The 22,637-nt window shown below is 45.0% G+C and overlaps 2 protein-coding genes across 2 annotated transcripts in view; one reads left to right on the forward strand and one right to left on the reverse strand.

The window, feature by feature from the left end:
* Positions 1-319: 319 nt before the first annotated feature.
* GCHFR (GTP cyclohydrolase I feedback regulator) lies at positions 320-13,603 on the forward strand. Its single transcript, XM_077260757.1, has 3 exons — positions 320-470; positions 11,768-11,862; positions 13,341-13,603. The coding sequence occupies exons 1-3, from the start codon at positions 435-437 to the stop codon at positions 13,462-13,464; spliced, it is 255 nt and encodes an 84-aa protein (XP_077116872.1). The 5' UTR covers positions 320-434; the 3' UTR covers positions 13,465-13,603.
* A 4,274-nt stretch (positions 13,604-17,877) lies between these two features.
* DNAJC17 (DnaJ heat shock protein family (Hsp40) member C17) overlaps positions 17,878-22,637 on the reverse strand; it is a 42,182-nt gene continuing 37,422 nt past the window's right edge. The window contains exon 11 of the mRNA XM_077260771.1: positions 17,878-18,060. Within this exon, the coding sequence (XP_077116886.1) occupies positions 17,941-18,060 (120 nt within the window). The 3' untranslated portion in view covers positions 17,878-17,940. The remainder of the gene's footprint in view (positions 18,061-22,637) is intronic.

Consider the following 22,637-nt stretch of genomic DNA (forward strand, 5'->3'; position numbering starts at 1 on the left):
CCACAAAAACTTTGTCCGGTGGTCCCTGGGTGTCTGGTGGTCCCTGTGGTAGAGAGTTCAAATATTCTAGTTCTAAATGTATAAAAATGTGAATAAAACTAATGAAAAGGTTTGTACTTAGAAGCTTGTAAATGGAAAACCCCTGTATAACATGACTTGCAGGACATGTTTGCTGTAACCGGTGAGAATCCGGCCGGTGCCCTCACTGATGACGTCTTGTCTCCTCCTCCTGCTCCGCACTACAGCATGCACCTCCACCTGCCAGAACGACGGGGCGGGTAACGCCCCTCATGACGTCACCGACAAGTGCGCCCTCCTATTGGTGGAGACGTGGAGGCGCGTCTGGATGCCGAAGGTCAGCAGCGGTGATGGTGGCGGAGGCACAGTGACAGCGGAGAGTTGGCGGCGGCCGGGCAGGAGCAGCAGGCGGCATCATGCCCTACATACTGATCAGCACCCAGATCCGCATGGTGAGCGCTCAGTGTACACTGTGTTCTGCGGCACCGCGTGTGTTCTCATCATCAGCCGAGCATGGAATCATTCATTACTGTCTGCTGCCGGGTACAAGCCGCAGTCACTTCCCGCATGTCCGGTACATGTGTACATGGGGCTATACTTGCTGCACTGTGTGCTCCTATACATAGAGGGATAGTATGCTTTCTGCCAGCCCTGACCTGCAGCCACCAGCCCCACTGCTGACAGGGAGAGATGCCATCTATAAGAGAGCTGACATGGAGAGGGAGAGCAACTGGGCAGAAATGAGATCGTCAAAGGCTGTCTGCTCCTTCTATCATCGATCTATCATTTATCTATCATCTCTATCTATTGATATATATCTATCTATCGATTTATCTATTATCTAGCAATCTTATCTAGCTATCATCTATCTATTATATCTATTATTTATCTATCATCACTATTATCTATCTAGTATCTATTATCTATCTATCTATCTATCTATCTATCTATCTATCTATCTATATCATTTATCTATTTACCATCTATCTATTATCTATATCAATTATTTACCATCTATTATCTATCTATTTATCTATCATCTTTCTATAATCTATATAATTTGTCTATCCGCCTGCCTTATGTCATTGTTTTAGTGATGTTGTACAGAATTCTCTATATTTCATTAGAGGGATATTAGCGAGACAAGTATTAAAAAAAAAAAAAAAAAAAAGCCAAGGTCATGGTCCGACAAGACCTTTTCTGTTGGTATCTGCCTCAGGTCTTCTCCGTGAATGGAGCAGAGCCGCCTGTATCTCCGATAATTACATTTCAGCCGCTCTGTGCCGGCTCACAGGGAGGATGGTTAATGATACAGTGTCAGTCCTGGTGGCTCGGGGGCTGTCCAAAATGAGGAAAAAGCATCAATGATTAAGATCAATTGCATTGTTTTGTTTTTGTATCTGTTGCAGAATCCCCGTATTCATAAAGGCTCCAACTTTCAGTTTTTGAACACTTTAAAGAGAGTGCTGTCAGCCCGTACTGACAGTATACACATATGTATGGGATGTAGCCCCTATAAAGATCACACATACAGTCCCCTGGAGCTTTTAGAGGCTGCCTTTATAGGAGTGTGTTCAGACACGGATGTTTCAGGTTCACTGTGGAGAGCAATCTGCCATATCTCGCTGCACAGCTGAGATATCTGCAGACGTGTAAGCGCCAAGCTCTCCCATAGGGATCGATGGGACAAGTTTGGTCTTTTCCTTTAAGGTGCAGGCGGACGGGCTGTGCTGTTGGCCACAGAGAGCTTGGCCCTATTTGTTTACGTAGCCTAAACACTACACAGCCGGTATTTGGGGACTGCCTGAGCAACGCCACACTAACACTCTGCTGCTTGAGTAGACACCGAAGACCGACTATATGAACATTGCAAAGCTCCCACTGTTTTACATGGCTGCCCCTGGAAGTTCTAATGTTTCCTGTCTTTATAAGGACAATTAGATGAGCAAATCGATACGATGCAAATCTGTGTCAAGATTTTAGGAACTCTCTGAAGGTTCCAATTTCAAACAATGACTTCCAGGATTCTCCTGTATTGCTGGTGCGACTGTCCGGTCACCTGACCACACATACACGATTTGAAACTTGTCCAACTAGACATACTCGTCCTCCGAGTGCACTTCTGGTGAGAAAGGACAAGCACGTCTAGTCGGGATGTGGCCAAAAGTGTGCATATTGCAGACTCCTGCGCACCACACGCTGTCAGGATTCAGAGGTCTGCAGTTACAGACTTATCAGAAGATCGTGCAACCTCTTTAATTTCTGTTTAAGCACAAAATATACAGTGGCATCAAAAAGTTTGGGCACCCGGGGTCAAAATTACTCTTATTGTGAACAGTTAATCAAGTTGAAGATAAAATAATCTCTAAAAGTTAAAGATGACACATTTCCTTTGCATTATAGGCAAAAAAAAAAATATTTTCATGTTTTACATTTTAAAAATGGGCCAAAGCAAAAGTTGTTCACCCTGCAAGGCTAGTACCTAGTAGCACCCCCTTTTTGCAAGTATCACAGCTTGTAAATGCTTTTTGTAGCCAGTATTTCAATTCTTATTTTCCTCCATTTTTCATGGAGAATTCCTCTAGTTCTGTGAGATTCTTGGGTCGTCTTGTATTCTCTGCTATGTTGAGGTCTATCCAGATTTTCAATGATGTTCACATCAAGGGACTGTGAGGGCCATTGTAAAACCTTCAGCTTGCGCCTTTTGGGGTAGTCTATTGTGGATTGTGACATGTGTTTAGGATCATTATCCATTTGTACAAGCCATCCTCTTTTCAACTTCAGCTTTTTCAACGGTTGGTTTTATGTTTGCATCAAGAATTTGTTGAGATTTCATTGAATCCATTCTGAAATTTTCCCTGTGCCATTGGCAGTAACACAACCCTAAAGCATGATTGATCTGCCTCCATGCTTAATGGCTGGCAAGATGTTTTCCTGAACTTCTGTGCCCTTCTTTTCCCATTCCCCATGACAGCACCATGGAGAGAGAGGATCCGCCCCAAGGACAGGAAACCCTACAGCTTTAAAAAGGAGGATCCCTCTAGTACACTTCAGTGGTTTCCTGTCCTTGAGAAAGACTCCCCGATGCTGCCAGGGAAGGATGCGTGCAGGGACATCTCTCGAGGAGCATGGCATGCCTGGGAGCCAGCAGAGAAGCTGCGATGTCCTTTCCGGGGGTCACGGCCTGACATGACTCGGTGCTTCTCCGGAACCCAGCAGAATGTCTTATGTCACTTCTGGGAGCCAGCATGTGTATTTTAGTGTTCCGGGAGCATGAACTGGTATGACGCAGTGTGTCCTCAGAATGAGGCTGGGTGTCTTCTAGGGGCCCAACCTGGTATGGTTAAGGCTACGTTCACATTTGCGTTGTGCGCCGCAGCGTCGGCGACGCAACGCACAACGCAAATGTGAACGCATGCACAACGCAGCGTTTTGTGACGCATGCGTCCTTTTTTTGCTTGATTTTGGACGCACAAAAAATGCAACTTGCTGCGTCCTGTGCGTCCTGACGCGTGCGCCGCAGCGACGCATGCGTCACAAAACGCAAATGCAACGCATGTCCATGCGCCCCCATGTTAAATATAGGGGTGCATGACGCATGCGGCGACGCAGTGGCGCCCGACGCTGCGTCGCACAACGCTAATGTGAACGTAGCCTAAGTGCATCCCCATACAGCAACAGCAAGGAGAGGGGAGGAACAGGAACACATCCCCTACTCCTGAATCGATCTGGGGCGGACCTGGAAGGTGGCAGAGGATAAAACCTCCCCTCTACCTCAAGGCCATGCTGCAGGAAGGTATTCCAGGTGGAGGACAACAGCCAGCCTGGAGAACCTATGGAAGTAGCCCCTCCGACCTCAGTAGTCCTGTGTAAAGTGTGGTGAGTCAGGATTGATCCCTTGAGGATAACCCTCCTAAATAACTGTATTTTTTATATCTTTTATATGACAGGCCTAGGAAACTGCAATCTAAGACTAAGCACAGGAACTGTGCCCTATGCAAGGATAGATTAGCGTCCACCTACACCAAGAAGCTTTGTAAAGAATGCATTGAGAAAACCCTGACATAGCTAGGGTTTTGTTCAGGGGCGGGGGGGCGAAGCTTCTGAGTGGGCCCCTAACCAGATAACCTTGATTACAACTGGGTGATGCACCCTAATAGTGGAGAGGACCTCTCATATTCCAGCCCCATCACCATCTATTCCCAACCTGCATAAACTCCTCATCCTGCTGATATCTCAATGCTGAGCCGCTGCTGCCGTATGTGTCACTATTACTGCCCCTGTTGTGTGGTTCTCTGTGCTTTCTATAGCACAAAGCAGCCCCCATAGGAAGACTCTATAGCACAAGGCAGCACCCATAGGCAGACTAGTTAAAGGCAGCCCCCCATAGGCAGACTCTGTAGTATAAGGAAACCCCCATAGGCAGTCTCTGTAGTATAAGGCAGACCCCCCATAGGCAGACTCTCTAATAAGGCAGCCCCCCATAGGCAGACTCTGTAGTATAAGGCAGCCCCCCATAGGCAGACTGTAGTATAAGGCAGCTCCCCATAGGCAGACTCTGTAATAAGGCAGCCCTCCCATAGGCAGACTCTGTAATAAGGCAGCCCTCCCATAAGCAGACTCTGTAGTATAAGGCAGACCCACCCCCCATAGGCAGACTCTGTAGTATAAAGCAGACCCCCTCATAGGCAAACTCTGTAGTATAAGGCAGACCCCCTCATTGGCATGCTATGTAGTATAAGGCAGATCCCCCATAGGAAGACTCTGTAGTATAAGGCAGACCCCCCATAGGAAGACTCTGTAGTATAAGGCAGACCCCCATAGGCAGACTCTGTAGTATAAGGCAGACTCCCCCCATAGGCAGACTCTGTAGTATAAGGCAGACCTCCCATAGGCAGACTCTGTAGTATAAGGCAGAACCCCCATAGGCAAACTCTGTAATATAAGGCAGCCCCCATAAAAAAGAAATACTCTCCTCTCTTCTTCCTGGTTCCTCCGCTGCTCCAAGCGCCAACAGATCTCCCGTCAGCGGGTGCCGGTTAGTGATGTCATCGTGTCCGCTGTCAGTGTCTGAGTCAGACGCTGACAGGGGGATGATGGGAGAGGGAGCGTAATGCTCCTTCTCTCATCAATGCGGTCAGCTGTATCGGCAAACAGCCGATACAGCTTACCCTGCGATGACAGGCGGGGGGCGCACTGCTGGCACTGGGCCCCCCACCTGCTCAGGGGCCTCATAGTGGCAGGGCGGCAGAGCAGGGAGATGGATTCTCCCTGCTCTGCCGCAGAATATAACTGTATCGGCGCAAAGTACACACGCCGATATAGTTACAGTAGCTACAGTACAGCTACGCTACTGAGAGGAACCAAGAATGTAGAGGAAGCTAAAGAGCCCAGATCCATGCAGGACCTGATGTTAGGGGGACTAAAGGTCAGGAAGCACAAGTGTTTTCCTGTCCATAAAAACATAGCCTCATTAATTAGGAAAGAGTGGAAGAAGCCAGACAGGAAGGCTTTTATCCCGAAGAAGATCAAACAGTACCCCTTTGAAATAGAGGACTCTGAATTCTGGGACAAAGTACCCAAGATAGACATAGCGGTGATAAAGGTGTTCCGAAGTACTTTGCTGCGGTTCGCTAATGCAGTGCTTCTAAAGGACCCTCATGATAGGAAAGCGGAGACCTTTCTAAAGAAAGCCTGGAAAGTGGGAGCAGTGGCCTTTAAACTTAATGTAACAGCCACATGTACTATAAAATTTCTGAATGTGTGGCTGGGTCATTTACAAGAACAGATTAGAAATAAATGCCCAAGGGATCAACTACCCATCAACCTTCCGAACACGGCAAAGACGGCAGATTTCTTTGCAGATAATTCGGCAGACGCAGTCTGGTAACAGTACATATCTGTGCCTTCTCAACTTCAGCTAGAAAGGCCCTTTGGCTAAAAAATTTGACAGGAAACTTCTACTTCCAAGTCTAGACTCTGTGATATATCTTTTGAGGGTGAATACCTCTTCTGGTCATACCTAGATGAGATCTTGGAAAAAAGCCACAGACTCAAAAGGTTACCCCCCCCCCAAACTAATGCTGCGAAATTCAAAAGACCTTTTCATACATCAAGGAAGAATTTTCAGGGGGTTCTGAGGCAAAGAGACACAAAATGGAAATGGTCCAAAAGTAAAGGAAAGACCACACAAGGGGAGGTTTTTTTTTTTTTTTTTTAATCTGGGTTCCCTTAAAAAAAAAAAAAAAAAAAAAAAAAGAGAGAGAGATAGTGTCTCTGATAGGAAAAGGGGTGTTGACTCGTGTACCGAAAGGGGCAGAAGGGAAGTGGTTTTACGGCCCCCTTTTTCGAGGAAAAAAACAGACCAGTCTTTCAGGATAATTATAAATCTAAAGGGTCTAGATCAGTTCTTAGTTCCCAAGCACTTCAAAATGGAGACGATCGAGTCAATGTTAAAGCTGTTATTCCCGGGGCGTTTTATGGAAATTATAGACCTCAGATGCCTACTACCATGTGCCTATCTTTCAAAACCACCAAAAATACCTCAGGTAGCAGTCAACATTGAGGGACGCCTAAAACGCTTACAATTTCAGGTCCTCCACTTTGGCGCCTCTATAGCCCCAAGGACGTTTACAAAGATAGTGACAGAAATGTCAGCTCACATAAAAGAGGAAGACATTCTATTCATCCCTTATCTAGATGACTTAGGCCTCTTTCACACTTGCGTCGGTACGGGCCCGTCGCTAAGCGTCGGCGCGACGTACCGACGCACGTTGTGAAAATTCGGCGCAACGTGGCCAGCGGATGCAGTTTTTGAACGCATCTGCTGCCCATTGTAAAGTCCCGGGGAGGAGGGGGCGGAGTTCCGGCCGCGCATATGCGGTAGGAAATGGCGGACCCAACGTACAAAAAAACTTTCCCTTGAACGTTTTTTCGTGACGGCGGTCCGCCAAAACACAACGCATCCAGTGCACGACGGATGTGACGTATGGCCATACGTCGCGATCCGTCGGCAATACAAGTCTATGGGAAAAAAAGGCATCCTGCGGGCACATTTGCAGGATCCATTTTTTCCCTAAAACTACGCATTGCCTCGGACGTCACACGACGCAAGTGTGAAAGAGGCCTTACTGATTTTAGGAAAATCATAAGCAGAGCGTGTACAAGCGGTATAAGGAGTCTGTGAGATACTGTGTTCTTCTGGGATGGATAATAAACTTAAAAAAATCTCATGTGAAGCCAGAACAGGTGCGAATATTTTTGGTAATCTTGTTAAATTCTATTTGTTTCTCCCAAAGGAAAAATTAAGAAGGTGTGCAGGTTGATGTCCGAGTTAATAAAACAACCCGGTGACCACCCTAAGAAGGACTATGTCAATCCTGGGGACCTTAACATCTTGCATCCCTGCTGTGACTTGGGCATGGTCCCACTTCAGGAAACTTCAGTGGGAAATTCTGGAAGAAGGAGAGAAAGCCAAAGAAAACCTAGACAAAAGGATTATGATTTAAAAAAAACACAAAAGAATCCTTAAGTTGGTGACAATTTCAAAGAAATCTCTCTTGAGGAGTTCCATGGGAAATCAGGAATCCCAAAGTAGTTACCACGGACGCAAGTCCTTATAGCTGGGGAGCACACACAGGGGATGGGGGGAGCCTTTCAAGGGGGGTGGCCTCAAAATCTGGTAGATTCATCCTCCAAAAGGAAGAAGCTAGCAGCTATCAGGCTAGCTGTACTACAAATCCTACCGGATGTGAGAGGCCACCATGTGAAAATTCTGTATGACAACAAAACAGCGGTGGCATACATAAACAAACGGAGGCACGAGATCAAGAGAGCGCATGGCAGAAGCAAGTTAATGACTGTAGCCGGAGGAAACTTGGGGTCAATACCGGCAAGTTACCTAAAGAGGGAGGAGAACTCTGAGGCAGATTATCTCAGTCGTCATCTAATAGACCAGGTCGAGTGGTCTATAAACCCAGGGGTGTTCCAGAGAATTGCCAATCGCTGGGGGAGACCCCAAATAGACTTGTTCACAAGCAGAGTAAACAGGAAAACCCAGAAATTTTTCTCCTTAAATCCAAAAAACCGCCCCTATGGGGTAGACGCTGTCTCCACATATGGCCGAAGGAGCTAACCTACACTTTCCCTCCAATCTCCTAAATTCCGATAGTTGTTTAGAAAATTCGGACAGACCAAGCGGAAGTAATATTAATAACAGCCTTCTGGTCCAGGAGAGCTTGGTTCACCTGGCTATGCCGACTGGCTGTGGGGGACCCATGGGTACTTCCTGAAATCCCACCACTTCTATCCCAGGGTCCCGTACTACATTCCAACAAGAAGGGTCTCCATTTGACGGCATGGCATTTGAGCGGAAGCTTCCAGCAGCTAGAGGATGCTCAGAAACCCTAATCTCTACCCTTGTGAAATCCAGAAAAAAAATCAAGATGGATATTTACTCCAGAGTATGGGGAAAGTTCTTAAACTTTTCAGTTCTTACAGAGAGGGTGGGAGAAAGAGCTGAAAAAGAGCACCCTTAAAGTTCATACTGCAGCGCCAGGGGATCCTTATGACAAGAAAATCGCTGACCACCCTCTAATAATTAGATTTCTTTAAATCAGCCAGGCAACATTTCTGCGATAGCCCTAAATATGAGGGAGGAAAGAGAATTTCACGCCTCTGATGTTAGGAGATGCCGCTAACCATATCTAGTTAACCAGGAAATTCAGAATATCTACCTCCCTGTTTGCTCTCTTTCAGGGTCCCAGGAAGCCCCCGAAGGGTCCATAACCAGATGGGTCAGGACAGGGATTTCGTTGGCCTACACATCAGGAGGCTCCACTCTTCTCCCCCCCCCCCCCCCCGATAATATTAAAGCACACCCCACAAGGGCTGATTCTACATCATGGGCAGGGATAGCTGCCAATTCTCTAGAACAAATCTGTAGGGTAGCAACGTTGTGTTCATCCTCCACTTTCTTCAAGAACTATAGATTGACTTTAGGTGTTGGGGATCTTATGTTCAAGAGAAAAGTCTTACAAGCGGTAGTCCCTCCCTAGGGGATTCCTGTGTGATCTCTCTCCATAGTGCTGTCGTGGGGAATGGGATAAACAGTGATTACTTACCAGTGTGGATGGCGCACAGTTCACTCACAGTGTCGCAAAAAAAGGGGAAAATTAGGGATATAATTAAGTGACACGTTACCAAACTTGTATATGTGTATGTCTACCAAACAGACTTCTTCCCATGTGCTGTAAACCACCGAAGCATACTAGAGGGCTTCGCTTTTTTAAAGCTGTAGGGTTTCCTGTCCTTGGGGCAGATCCTCTCTCTTCATGGTGCTGTCGTGGGTTCTGGTAAATCCGATTACCGGTTAAATAATAATCATTTTCTCCACACATACATTTTGATCACTGGGGTCAAAGAGTTCTATTTTAACCTCATAGGTCCACAGGACTTGTTTACAAAATGCATCAGGCTTGTTTAGGTGTTCTTTTGAATTCTTCTGATGCTTAATTTTATTGTGAAGACGGAGGAGAGGTTTTCTTCTGATGATTCTTCCATGAAGGCCATATTTGTACAGGTGTCTCTGAACAATGCACCACAACTCCAGAGTCTACTAAATGTTTTTGAAGGTCTTTTGCAGTTAAGCGGGGATTCTGATTTGCTTCTTTAGCAAGCCTACGGGCAGCTCACTGAAATTTTGCTTGGTCTTCCAAACCATATCTTGACCTCCATTATTCCTGCTAACTTTAATTTCTTAATTACATTTTGAACTGAGGAAAGGTCAACGTTCAAACACTTTGCTATCTTCTTATAGCTTTTTGCTTTGTTGGCCTCCACCATTTTCAGAGTGCTAGGCAGCTGCTTAGGCCTCTTTCACATTTCCGTCGGTACGAGGCCGTCGCAAACCGTCGGCCCGACGGACATTGTGCAAATAGTGCACAACGTGGGCAGCGGATGCAGTTTTCAGACGCATCCGCTGCCCATTATGAGTTCCGGGGAGGAGGGGGCGGAGTTCCGGCCGCGCATGCGTGGTTGGAAATGGCGGTTCCGACAAGCGAAAAAACGTTACATGGAACGTTTTTCGTCACGACGGACCTCCAAAACACGACGCATCCGTTGCACGACTGATGCGACTTGTGGCCATACATCGCAATGCGTCGCTAATGCAAGTCTATGGAGAAAAAACGCATCCTGCGGGCAACTTTGCAAGATGCGTTTTTTTTCAAACGACGCATTGTGACGTTGGCTAAACGACGGAAGTGTGAAAGAGGCTTTAGAAGAACCAATGGCTGCTGTTTTTTGGCACAGGGTTGGAGGAGGCTGGGAAATTTGCATCACTTGGCCTTTCCTAACAATGACGGTGAACAAGCCATAAACCTAACATGCTAATTAGGCTTTAGACCTTACCTGAGCACAATAATCTCCAAGGGTGCCCAAACTTTTGTATTGGCCCATTTTTCTTTTTGTCATTTTTAAAATGTAAAAGATGCTATTTTTTTTTGCCTAAAATACAAAGGGAATGAGGAAATGTCATCTTTAACTTTAGGCCTTTTAGAGATCATTTAATCTTTAACTTGCTTAACTATTCACAATAACAGTAATTTTGAATTGGGGTGCCCAAACTTTTACATGCCACTGTAGTTCTAGTTGTAATAAAATAAGGGTCTCTAGGCTCAGGCTGACTCCGCGTGAATATGAACTTGGCCGTGAACAGAGGGCTTATTATGACATTGCCCTTAGGTCCCTTGTTTAGATCAGTTACATCTTCTTTGGTGTCAGGGTGCGTGCATAAAACATCTGTATATAACTCGTAAGAGAAGCCCTGGGTATGGAGCAGGTCAGCGCTCACAGCTGTGTCCTTGTAAAACAATAAACTCATTATTTTCCCAGTTGATCACTTTGTACAGAACATCTCCGAGTGTTAACATCCATGTTCTGTGTAACCAATATTAGAAAATTGCGTATTGCACCATAGGGACTGATGCTAAAGTCCAACGTTTTAGGGAATTCTTAGTTCTGTTCCTTGTGTATACAATAGCCAACTGTGCGTGAAGTCCAGGCGGGGAGGCAAAGTTAAGACCCTGAAGCTAAAGGCTTCAGGGCCAATTTGATGGGTCAAGCAGGAAGATCAGGACTGGTGGAAACAAAAATCCGGTTCAAGACTAGCAGACTGGTATTGGACACAGATATTCAATCTTCTGGGGCTACATGTATCAATTTCTGGCACTACAGGAACAGTTTTGTATAGTCAATTATTAATTTTGAAAAAAAAACCCTTTAAAAAAACAACTTGGGCTGCGGAAAAAGAACATGCGCCCTTATATTGTAGACTGCAATTTTTGTCCCCCTGTAAAAACCTTAAAAAAATTGAGGCATTGCATTCCACTCCTCATTTTTTTTATGTTTTTCATCACATTAAATGGTAAAATCTCAAATACAACTTGTCCTGAAAAAAAGCAAGCCTTCATATGATTGGGTTTGCTGAAAAAAATAAAAATAAATAAAGTTATGGGTCTTGGACAAAAGGGAAGAAAAAAAATCTTAAACATAAAAATGAAAAATTGCCTGGTGTTTAAACAAATGGCAAAAGTAGAAAAGTTTTGCACAACTCAAAATTTTTCGACTTTTACTCGACTTTTCTGGTGCAGATGCCTCTATGAATGTGCCCCTTAATATCTATACGTGACCTGCATTTCTCCATAAATTATTACATTAAGTGATCAGCATTTGTTTTTTTTATTCTAAGGAAATCGGCCCTACAATCGTTGGAGATGAATGCTCTGATCCACAGTTAATGGAACAACTTGGAGCAGTCCGAAGGACCGTGCTGGGAAATAATTTGTAAGACACTTTTTATATGAAAATATTGTGTGTCTGCCGGGAAGGCTTAGGCTCTGTTCACATCTATAGTTGGAGCCATTGTTGCAGATTTGACCAAAAATGGTGGAACCACAGTGGACCCCATTATAGTCAATGGAGTTTTTTTATGGCACTGCTGCTGGTGTGTGTGTACGTAATGGATCCATCACCCACCCCCATTAATGGTGTTGTTTTGTTCCTATGATCTAGAAGAAAACTAGAATGAATATTGCTTAATATGTTATGACGCCCAGAGCTATAACGTAATAAAAACTGTATGTAATAAATGCTGCCATACAGTCTGTTCAGAAAACACCACCGTACAGTGTCAAAATAAAGGTGTTAACACAGAGTTTTTTTGCTCAGTATCTGCTCCAAAAAGTCAATGTGAACATACCCTAACAACTACAAACATAAAATGGATATCAGGATTGAGATATTAGACCACCGACAATTACGATGCCATCTGAGGCACCCCCTTAAGGAGAGGTGACTGATGGGCCATATGTAATTTCAAAGGTGTACAATATCTGTTGTCTAGCATCAGGTATCTATAGGAGTGGGGTTACCAGCTTCTGTCCTATGATTTGCAAGGCAGCGAGTTGGATTATCCCTTTAAGGAAGATCTGTCACCAGTGACCATTTTTAGGTCTTATTTTATTCCAGCTGCTCCACAGAGTATTCTGTATTTTTTTTTTTTTTAAATCCATCATACGGTTTCAGAAATAGGGGCCTTTTTATTTAGTATCCATTTTCACTGTTTATACCAATAAGGAAAACATGCAGAGTGGTCTCGGGGTATGTGCACACGTTGCAGATTTCCTGCCGATCCGCAGCTTTTTTTCCGCACAGAAACGCTGCAGATCCGCAAGTGATTTACAGTACAATGTAAATCAATGGCAAAAAAAAAATGCTGTGCTAATGGTGCGGAAAAATCTGCAGCAGATTAAAAAAAGAACCATGTCACTTCATTGTGCAGATCTGCTGCGTTTCTGCACCCATTCCATAATAGAAATCCACAGGGGTAAAAAAGGAAGAAATCCGCAGCAAATCGGAAAAAAAAACGCACAAAAAATGAAAAAAAAAAAAATAAAAAAATCGCAGATTCTGACCTGCATTTTCTGGCAAGAAATGCAGAATCTGCACAGAAAATTCCACAGTGAAATCCGCAACGTGTGCATATAGCCTCAAGGATTCCCCCGAGGGATCCTGTGAGCCACGCCTCCGAGGAGTCACTGTCTCTTGTAAGTAGATTTAAAAGGCCCATGACTCTGGAACCATATGTCGGATTAAAAAAACCCAAAAACAACCCAGCATACTCGGGGGGAGCAGCGGAAATAAGAATAGACTAAAAGTTGCACACCTTTGATCTGTGATAACATGTCCTCTTAACCGACAAACAAACAACAAAAAAAAGAATTGTGATGTATGCATTAATGTTTTTTTTTTTTTTTTTTTAGTGCAGAATATGTTGTTAACGACCCCCCGCGTGTGACACTGGACAGGCTTGAAAATCTTGGATACCGCGTGATTAGCATGACGGGGGTTGGACAAACACTTGTATGGTGTCTGCATAAGGAGTAGGTACAGCTACTTCCCGCTGTTTACAACGATGGTCCGAAAACAGAGCGTGGGACTGAAATTAGGACAGATCTGCAGGACTTTCTACAAAGAAATCTCTACCTATAAAATCCTGGACTCGTGTGACCCTATGCAAGTGTCTCCTGAATGAGGGCACAATGCAAATCACATCAGGGTGTATTCACACGTGGCAGGTTTGTTGCATTGATTTCCGTAGGCTTCGTTTAGAATGAATGGAACAGGGGCAGTAATTTTTACAAATCTGCCGAGTGGGAATTTATCTTAAGAAATAAAGCTTATAACTGTTTCATTGGTGACGTCAATTAATAAAGAAATCTAACAATTAAACATTTCAAGCTTGACATAATTCTGTCCTCGGGGATTAGACAGCAGACACTACCTCCCCTTCAGCGGTCACTAGTTCTGACGTGACCGGGTGTAAACACTGCACAGAGCCAAGACCCCACTGTTTAGTGGTCCATGCAGAGAACCGCAACTCTGCTCCCATCTACTAGGATAGGAGCCGACATTGGGTAATGAGTAGGGGGCGATTTTGCAGCTTGGGGGTTGGACCCTCACATATTGCACATGAATGGCCAATCCTTGCAGTAGGCTATCAATGTATTAGTCTGATAAAGCTTGGTTGGCTGCAGGGGGCCTAAGGGGTCATGGACTCAAGAAAAGGAAAATGAAATGGAAATATACAGTGGGTACGGAAAGTATTCAGACCCCTTTAAATTTTTCACTCTTGGTTTCATTGCAGCCATTTGGTAAATTCAAAAAAGTTAATTTATTTTCTCATTAATGTACATTCTGCACCCCATCTTGACTGAAAAAAAACAGAAATGTAGAAATTTTTGCAAATTTAAAAACGAGAAATTGAAATATCACATGGCCATAAGTATTCAGACCCTTTGCTCAGTATTGAGTAGAAGCACACTTTTGAGCTAGTACAGCCATGAGTCTTCTTGGGAATGCTGCAACAAGTTTTTCACGCCTGGATTTGGGGATCCTCTGCCATTCTTCCTTGCAGATCCTCTCCAGGTCCATCAGGTTGGATGGTGAACATTAGTGGACAGCCATTTTCAGTTCTCTCCAGAAATGCTCAATTGGGTTTAGGTCAGGGCTCTGAGGTCACAGGTCACAGAGTTGTTCTGAAGCCACTCCTTTGTTATTGTAGCTGTGTGCTTAGGGTCATTGTCTTGTTGGAAAGTGAACCTTCCGCCAAGTCTGAGGTCCAGAGCACTCTGGAAGAGGTTTTCATTCAGGATATCTCTGTACTTGGCCACATTCATGTTTCCTTCAATGGCAACCAGTCGTCCTGTCCCTGCAGCTGAAAAACACCCCCATAGTATGATGCTGCCACCATGTTTCACTGATGGGATTTTATTGGGCAGGTGATGAGCAGTGCCTGGTTTTCTCCACGTACCGCTTAGAATTATCACTAAAAAATTCTATCTTTGTCTCATCAGACCAAAGAATCTTATTTCCCATAGTCTGGGAGTCCTTCATGTGTATTTTTCAAACTATGCGGGCTTTCATATATCTTGCACTGAGGAGAGGCTTCCGCTGGGCCACTCTGCCACAAAGGCCTGACTGGTGGAGGACTGCGGTGATAGATGATTTTGTGGAGCTTTCTCCCATCTCCCTACTGCATCTGTGGAGCTCAGCCACAGTGATCTTGGGGTTCTTCTTTACCTCTCTCACCAAGGCTCTTCTCCCACAATTGCTCAGTTTGGCTGGATGGCCAGGTCTAGGAAGACTTCTGGTGGTCCCAAACTTCTTACATTTTAAGGATTATGAAGGCCACTGTCCTCTTAGGAACCTTGAGTACTGCAGAAATTCTGTTGTAACCTTGGCCAGATCCGTGCCTCGCCACAATTTCTGTCTCTGAGCTCCTTGGCCAGTTCCTTTGACCTCATGATTCTCATTAGGTCTGACATGCACTGTGAGGTCCTATATCGACAGGCGTGTGCCTTTCCAAATAAAGTCTTATCAGTTTAATTAATTAAACACAGCAGGACTCCAAAGATGGAGTAGAACCATCTCATGGAGGATCACAAGGAAATGGACAGCATGTGACTTAAATATGAGTGTCTGAGCAAAGGGTCTGAATACTTATGACCATGAGATATTTCAGTTTTTCTCTTATTAAATTTGCAATAATTTCTACATTTGGTTTTTGTTTCAGTCAAGATGGGGTGCAGAGTGTACAGTAATGTGAAAAAAAGTTGTTGTTTTTTTTAATTTACCAAATGGATGCAATGAAACAGAGTGAAAAATTTAAAGGGGTCTGAATACTTTCCGTACCCACTGTAGATTGCGAGTTGGACTTTTGAAGAACTGATCAGTGAGGATGGGAATAACAGTTTTAAGGGGGTCTCTGTTTTCAGAGTGGGGGTGTGTGCATTATGTAAGATTGCTCTTACTGAGTGTATTGGGGGACACTCGCTTGGCACGGGATTCAAGCACACGGGCACGTTTTTTTTTAAATAAAGCAGTCCATACGGTTTATTAAGCCTCATAAACCGGGTTATGCACAGTTCATTATGCACATCTCATGAAACACAACAGGCACCAACTGGTGATATAAACTTGCAGCTTTAACTTACACTTCATTTACGGCTTTGACTCACGGACACTAAACATGCTGGACCTCTCACTTCGCCCAGTTACCATGGGTGTCCGTACGCCGTACACTTCACCAATGTCCCAAGTCACATACAGCGCATATGAACCTGGGTCGCGGTCTCTAAACACGCTGAACCTCACTCCGTTCAGTTGCCGTGGGAGACCACACAGTTCATAGAACATCACAAGCACCAACAGTCTGTATAGTACCTGACGGGAGTTCCTGCTGACTCCTTGTCAGTCCACTCCTCCGGGTAAGCTGCCTCATAGGGATCACCAACTTGCCTGGCCGGCACACATTAGTCAGTCCAGACCCACCGAAGGACTGTAGCTTCCCCACACACACACACACACACAGTAGCTGTTACTGGCTCTGCAGATCCCGGTCCTCACCTCGTGCTATTCAGGGATCCGTTCCTACTCCCAGGACCTCGCAACACTCAGGTTACGCAGGATCACACAGGTGGCCAGTCCGGGTACTATTTAGGACTTCCATCCCCAGCTGGGACCGTCCAATACCCAGGCCACCAGTAGCAAAGTCCCACCAGGTGCTATTCAGGATTCCTACTCCCAGGAAATCCAACACACTGGTATGTGCTCTTCAGGATTCCTACTCCCAGGAAATCCAACACATACTTCCAGGACCTTCACCACTCAGGTCCAAACACTGGAACCATAGAGAACATGTGACCCACACCCTGGTCACATTATATACCCTTAACCACTCCCCTGGATGGGAGTGTGGATGTGTGGCTAGTTTCTCCCGCCCATCTCACACAACTAGCCTAGTAAGTCTCCCATACTAACTATACACCATTACACAAACTCGAGGGACTACAGGTCCCAGAACAACCACGTTACATCAGACTTACTACGCAGACTCCCTCTGCGACACATATCGGCCATTCACAACACTGCCAGACTCTGTTTCACCACCATTATAACAACAAATATGCCTCCATGCATATCCCAAAGAGCACACACAGCGCCCCCAAGCTGCCACAGGGGTCACTGCACCACAATTAATATACAATAAGTATTACTTATCTGGTAACTCACTCTGGCATTTTCTGCATACCTGGCTGCAGCAATAATGCATCATAGTTGTCACATATCTACAGCACTGCATCCCAAATGCTTCCCACTGTTCTGCAAACATCACAGTCTGTATACCGCTGCAGTCAATCACTGAACTTAGCAATATATGACAAGAGCGCTGCAGAGATCTTTGACTGCTGCGGCCATGTGTGTTATACAGGCCATAATGTCTGCAGAGAATGTCATGTACCAGCGACAAAACTTCTTGGAAGGAGTGCTGGAATGGACGGCGAGTACAGTCTGCTTATTTTAGCAGTATTGCTGTTGTGGGCACCTTTTTACTTAAAGGGGCTTGTCCACCAACTGGGGACTTTTTTTTTTAACAAATACATGTATTTTAAGTTAAAAAAATATATATTTTTTGCATTTGGGTTTCATTCAAAATTTTGCACCTATTTGCTTTGTTTCCTGGCCCTTTCAACTTTGATGTGTTCTGTGTTCATAAGTAAGCGAAGAGGAGCTCAGAAACAGATAAGAAATACAAACTCCCCATCAGATTATTAGAAGGAGCCCACTGATGCATCCTCAGTTAATTCATTTTGCAGCCAGCAATAAACAGTACAATACAGACTATAGAAGGCAAATGGTGCAAATGTTTTAATGAAAATCTCTTGCAAAAATGATTAAGAGGAAAAAAATGAAAAAACTCCAAACCCTTATGGCCATACACACGTGTCATACAACAACTTAAAAAAGTAAAATTTATTTAATACACTATTAAACATAGGAAACTATTACTAGAAAAATATGTTATGTATTGGCTTCTTCATCTTCTTTCTGTAGCTGTTCTATTAACCGCTGCCGCTCGGCCGCTTGTCTCATCCTCATTAGCACTAAGCTTTCATAGTCCCGCTCCGACCGTAGAGAGTCCTGTGGGGGGAAGAACTGATCAGTACAACAGTGTGAACACGCACAGACCAGACCGGGGTGTAGAATATTTCAATATATACCACAGCAGTGTTGACAATCTTTTGTTTCCTACATAACTTGGATTGCTAACTTTGCCCTGCCTAGAGGCACGGACATCTGTGCGGGTGCTGTAAAATGTAATGTAATCATACATGGCTGGTCTGCGCCTGCAGTCGGAAACCTAGGAGCGGCACTGGCAGCAACCAATTTGGGCTGAATCATTGTGCTCATGCCTGTATAACTGAGGGTACGTTTTTAAGAGGAACAGAATCATTGTTTTGTACGCTGTCTAGAGTTGAGCGAATATGTTCAGAATCGGTCGCTAAACCTGAATTTGACATATTCGTGCCTTGTTCGTGCAAAATTTATGTTTGATGATCGGTTCCGAACATATTAACTCATTTCTATTCCCATTGACTAAAATGACATTTGGCGAATATTGCAAAAACAATCTGAAATGAGTTTTGAAAAATTCGCTCAACTCTAGTGTTGTCCCTCCTGGAAATGTATGAATTCCTTGTCAACTCCAATGTCAATGAACAGTTTCCTTTCCCACTTTGACAAGTGCATACAGAGCAAACATCTACTAAAAAGGACAGTTTCTTGGGAGACTCCCCTTCCGTAATGGATTCAGTAAATAAACGTACTGCCATCCTGGCTGCTATTGCTGGATGGGTGGGATTCATTCAGGATACTATTTCCATAAATTGCCATGATGAGCAGAAGGGGGTGAACTGTAATACTGCTGCAGAAGGAAGAGTGATCGGAAAGATATTCAAAACCATACACAGGCAGTGGCAGCACTGTGGTCAAGAGCAGATGACATGGAGAATGGCCAAAGGCAAAATAACACTAGGCTGGTGGGGTTTGGGACATAATCCTAAGGAAGGTTTGAGAGATTCAGGACATTAAGCTTGGTAGGCAGAAAATCTCATTTTGTCCAGACATTTCGGCAGTGGCCCAGCGTAAGAGATCCTGAATGAGAGCACTGGACTTAAATTGTTTTATGATTTGTTCCACCAAGGTGAGAGTGGTCGCAACTAGGTACCACTACCTTCTTTGAGAATCTAAAAGAAATCCTCAGATTGTTGGACACTCATGAGCGTCAGATCAAACAGTAAGAGGAGAGGTGGTCAAGATTGAACTAGGAAGGTCGGGTGGAAGAAGGAACTTTAATTACCCAAATATGGGGTATATGGTTTATGGTGGCATTTGGCCTAAAAGAGTTCCTTTAACATCCCTAGAGCATAACTTTATTTTGTAGACGTCATTTTCTTTGTTCTTACAGGCTTTCTTTTATCGCCATAACACTAAAATCTTCAGATACCTACAATTAAGGCACGCAGTAAGAGCTCAAGCTGACTTCTCCATTTCACACAATGGAATCCTAGATCATGTGTTGTGTGGCAAATCAACTAAAAGTATTATCTCTTTGTATAATTCCTAGTGATGCGTGAGCATGCTTGGATAAGGTGTTATCTGAGTACGCTTGGGTAGGGTTGAGCGACTTACTTTTTTGGGGTCGAGTCGGGTTTTGCGAAACCCGACTTTGTCAAAAGTTGAGTAGAGTGAAATCGGCCGATCTTCTTAAAGTCGGGGTCATTGTTCGGCCGAAACACGAAACCCAATGCAAGTCAATGGGGAAGCATAGTCGGCAGTGAGTGGAGGCCAGGAAAACACCTACAGTGCCCATTTTAATGCTAAAAACATCAATTCTTGTTACTTAAGCTTGTCAATCTTAATTTACCTTACAATAATAGGTAGCTATTGAAAATTGGGGGGTCATTTGGCTAAAGTTGTGGGGGGTAGGGCTGGTTCAAGTTTTTAGTGGGCCCAGGAAACGTGGACTACGTCACGGCGGTGGAGCAGTTAGAGGTAAGTATTGCAACGTTGCAAGTGCTGTGATCCTGAGCAAGCAGGGGGGCCCACTCGTTCGCATTGGCACTGGCACAGGGCCCCTCACAGTACGGCGGTGTGTTTGCACGGCGGGGGCGCCTCCCACCGGCAGCGACACTTTTGCGTACTATGAGGGGCCCTGTGCCAGTGACGTCGCCAACGAGTGGGCCCCCCCACCTGATGAAGGAACCTGCACTTTCACCTGCACCTTCCTCTTTGTCCCCGTGTAAGGTGGTATAGTATGCAGGAAGAGGAACCAGACTTTCAGCAGGGTCAGATTCTGGCTGTGTAGAGTGCAAGGGGAATGTAGTGGTCTGGGTCAATGCACCAGCGGGCTAATCTAGCAGTGGCTGGGCAATGGGCAGGATGAGGAGGAAACACAGATCTAGGCCCAAATAATAGAGTGGCCTAAATGCAGTTCAAAATTGGTAACAGGACTAACCAGGCGGCATTGCTTTGTTCAGTGGAGGACAACTGTAGTGAGAGGCTGACACAGTGAGTAGGGCCAAATAAGTAACTAGGCTAAATGCAGTTCTAAATTGCTAACAGTAGGAAACAGGCGGCACTGCTTTGTTCAGTGGAGGAGAACACCAAGCAGCGGCAGACACCGTTACTAGGCCCCAACCCAAGTAGTAGGGCAACTGCAGTGTTACATTTAAAAATACTTAATGAGAGCCTGAAGGTTGAAGCTCAGACAAGGAAACCTGGAGAAGAACACCAAGGAGCGGCAGACACCGTTACTAGGCCCCAACCCAAGTAGTAGGGCAACAAAAGTGTTACATTTAAAAATTCTTAATGAGAGCCGGAAGGTTGAAGCTCAGACAAGGAAACCTGGAGGAGAACACCAAGGAGCGGCAGACACCGTTACTAGGCCCCAACCCAAGTAGTAGGGCAATTGCAGTGTTACATTTAAAAATACTTAATGAGAGCCTGAAGGTTGAAGCTCAGCTTTTTCAGTGGAGGACAGCGTGATTTAGTGGCGCAGACAGACAAAGGTAGTATGTGTTAACTAAAAAAGTTGTCTCTATGCAGTTTTAAATTGGTTACAGGGGTACACAGGCAGCATTGGTGTGGTCAGTGGAGGACAATTGGAAGGAGGGACCGCAGACAGACTTCCTAGGCCTAAAATAATAAAATAGGCTCTATGCAGTTTTAAATTGGTAACAGGGGTACACAGGCAGCATTGGTGTGGTCAGTGGAGGACAATTGGAAGGAGGGACCGCAGACAGACTTCCTAGGCCTCAAATAATAAAATAGGCTCTATGCAGTTTTAAATTGGTAACAGGGGTACACAGGCAGCATTGGTGTGGTCAGTGGAGGACAATTGGAAGGAGTGTCTGACACAGTAAGTACTCCCAAAAACAAACTATATGTTAATGTCTCCCAAAAAAAACCAAACCCCCCCCCCCCCCAAAAAAAAAAAAAAAGGGTGGCATACTTAGGTACAGGGGTGTGCTCCTATGCTGACTTTCAGACATTGTAATTTTGCGCAAAGTATTTACTGGTGTAAATGTAGGACAGGGCCCCTGACTATTTTAACTAGCATCATACATGTCAACAAATTGTTATTGTCTGTGCCAGGCATGGAAGGATTTCAGTGCATAGACTAAACAGTGGTGGAGCAGTGAGAGATAATTTTGCAAGTGGTAGAGCACTGTTTGAGCTGGGGCAGACACTCTCTCCTGGCCGGCGGTACAAGCCCAGGGCCCCTCATGTTACAACGGTGTGTCTGACGTTGGGTGCGCGCCACCACCGCCAGAGACACTTCATTGTATTATGAGGGACCCAGTGCCATCGACCAAAAGTGGGCACACCCACCTCTTCAGACAAACGGCACTCTGACGGGTGCTTTCCACAAGTGGCGAGACCACGGCCCCGTGGGGGGAGTTAGGGCATTTAGGGAGGTGTAAAGATGTCGTATGCTGGACAAACAGCAGTTGCAAATTACGAGATTGGAACAGTCAGTAACACCAGTCCCAAAGCAAGACCTTTTTACAGGAAAGCAAGGTGTCAGCCGGGAAAGGTGGGGCAAAATAATTTGAAATCCATGAGTGGTTCATTTTAATGAAGGTTAGATCATCAACATTTTGGGTAGCCAGACGAGTCCTTTTTTCGGTCAGTATTGAACCAGCAGCACTGAATACTCTTTCTGACAGCACACTAGCTGCTGGGCAAGCAAGCTCCTGCAATGCATATTCAGCCAATTCAGGCCAGGTGTCTAATTTGGATGCCCAGTAATCAAAGGGGAATGACGGTTGAGGGAGAACATCGGTAATGGAGGAAAAATAGTTAGTAACCATACTGGACAAATGTTGTCTCCTGTCACTTTGAATGGATGCTGCTGTACCTGTCGTGTCTGCGGTCATTGCTAAATCACTCCACAACCTGGTCAGAAAACCTCTCTGTCCTACGCCACTTCTGATCTGTGCACCTCTAACACCTCTGCCCTGTTGCCCCCTGCAGCTCGTGTGAGAACCATCACCGGCGCAGTGTGCTGGGAATGCCTGAATCAAACGGTCTACAGGAGTAGCTTGTTTGGTTGCCAATATCTGTTCGAGGTTCTCATGTGGCATGATATTTTGCAATTTGCCTTTATAGCGAGGATCAAGGAAGCAGGCCAACCAGTAATCGTCATCTGTCAT

The sequence above is a fragment of the Ranitomeya variabilis genome, chromosome 1, assembly GCF_051348905.1.
Source record: "Ranitomeya variabilis isolate aRanVar5 chromosome 1, aRanVar5.hap1, whole genome shotgun sequence".
Taxonomy (NCBI): Eukaryota; Metazoa; Chordata; class Amphibia; order Anura; family Dendrobatidae; genus Ranitomeya; species Ranitomeya variabilis.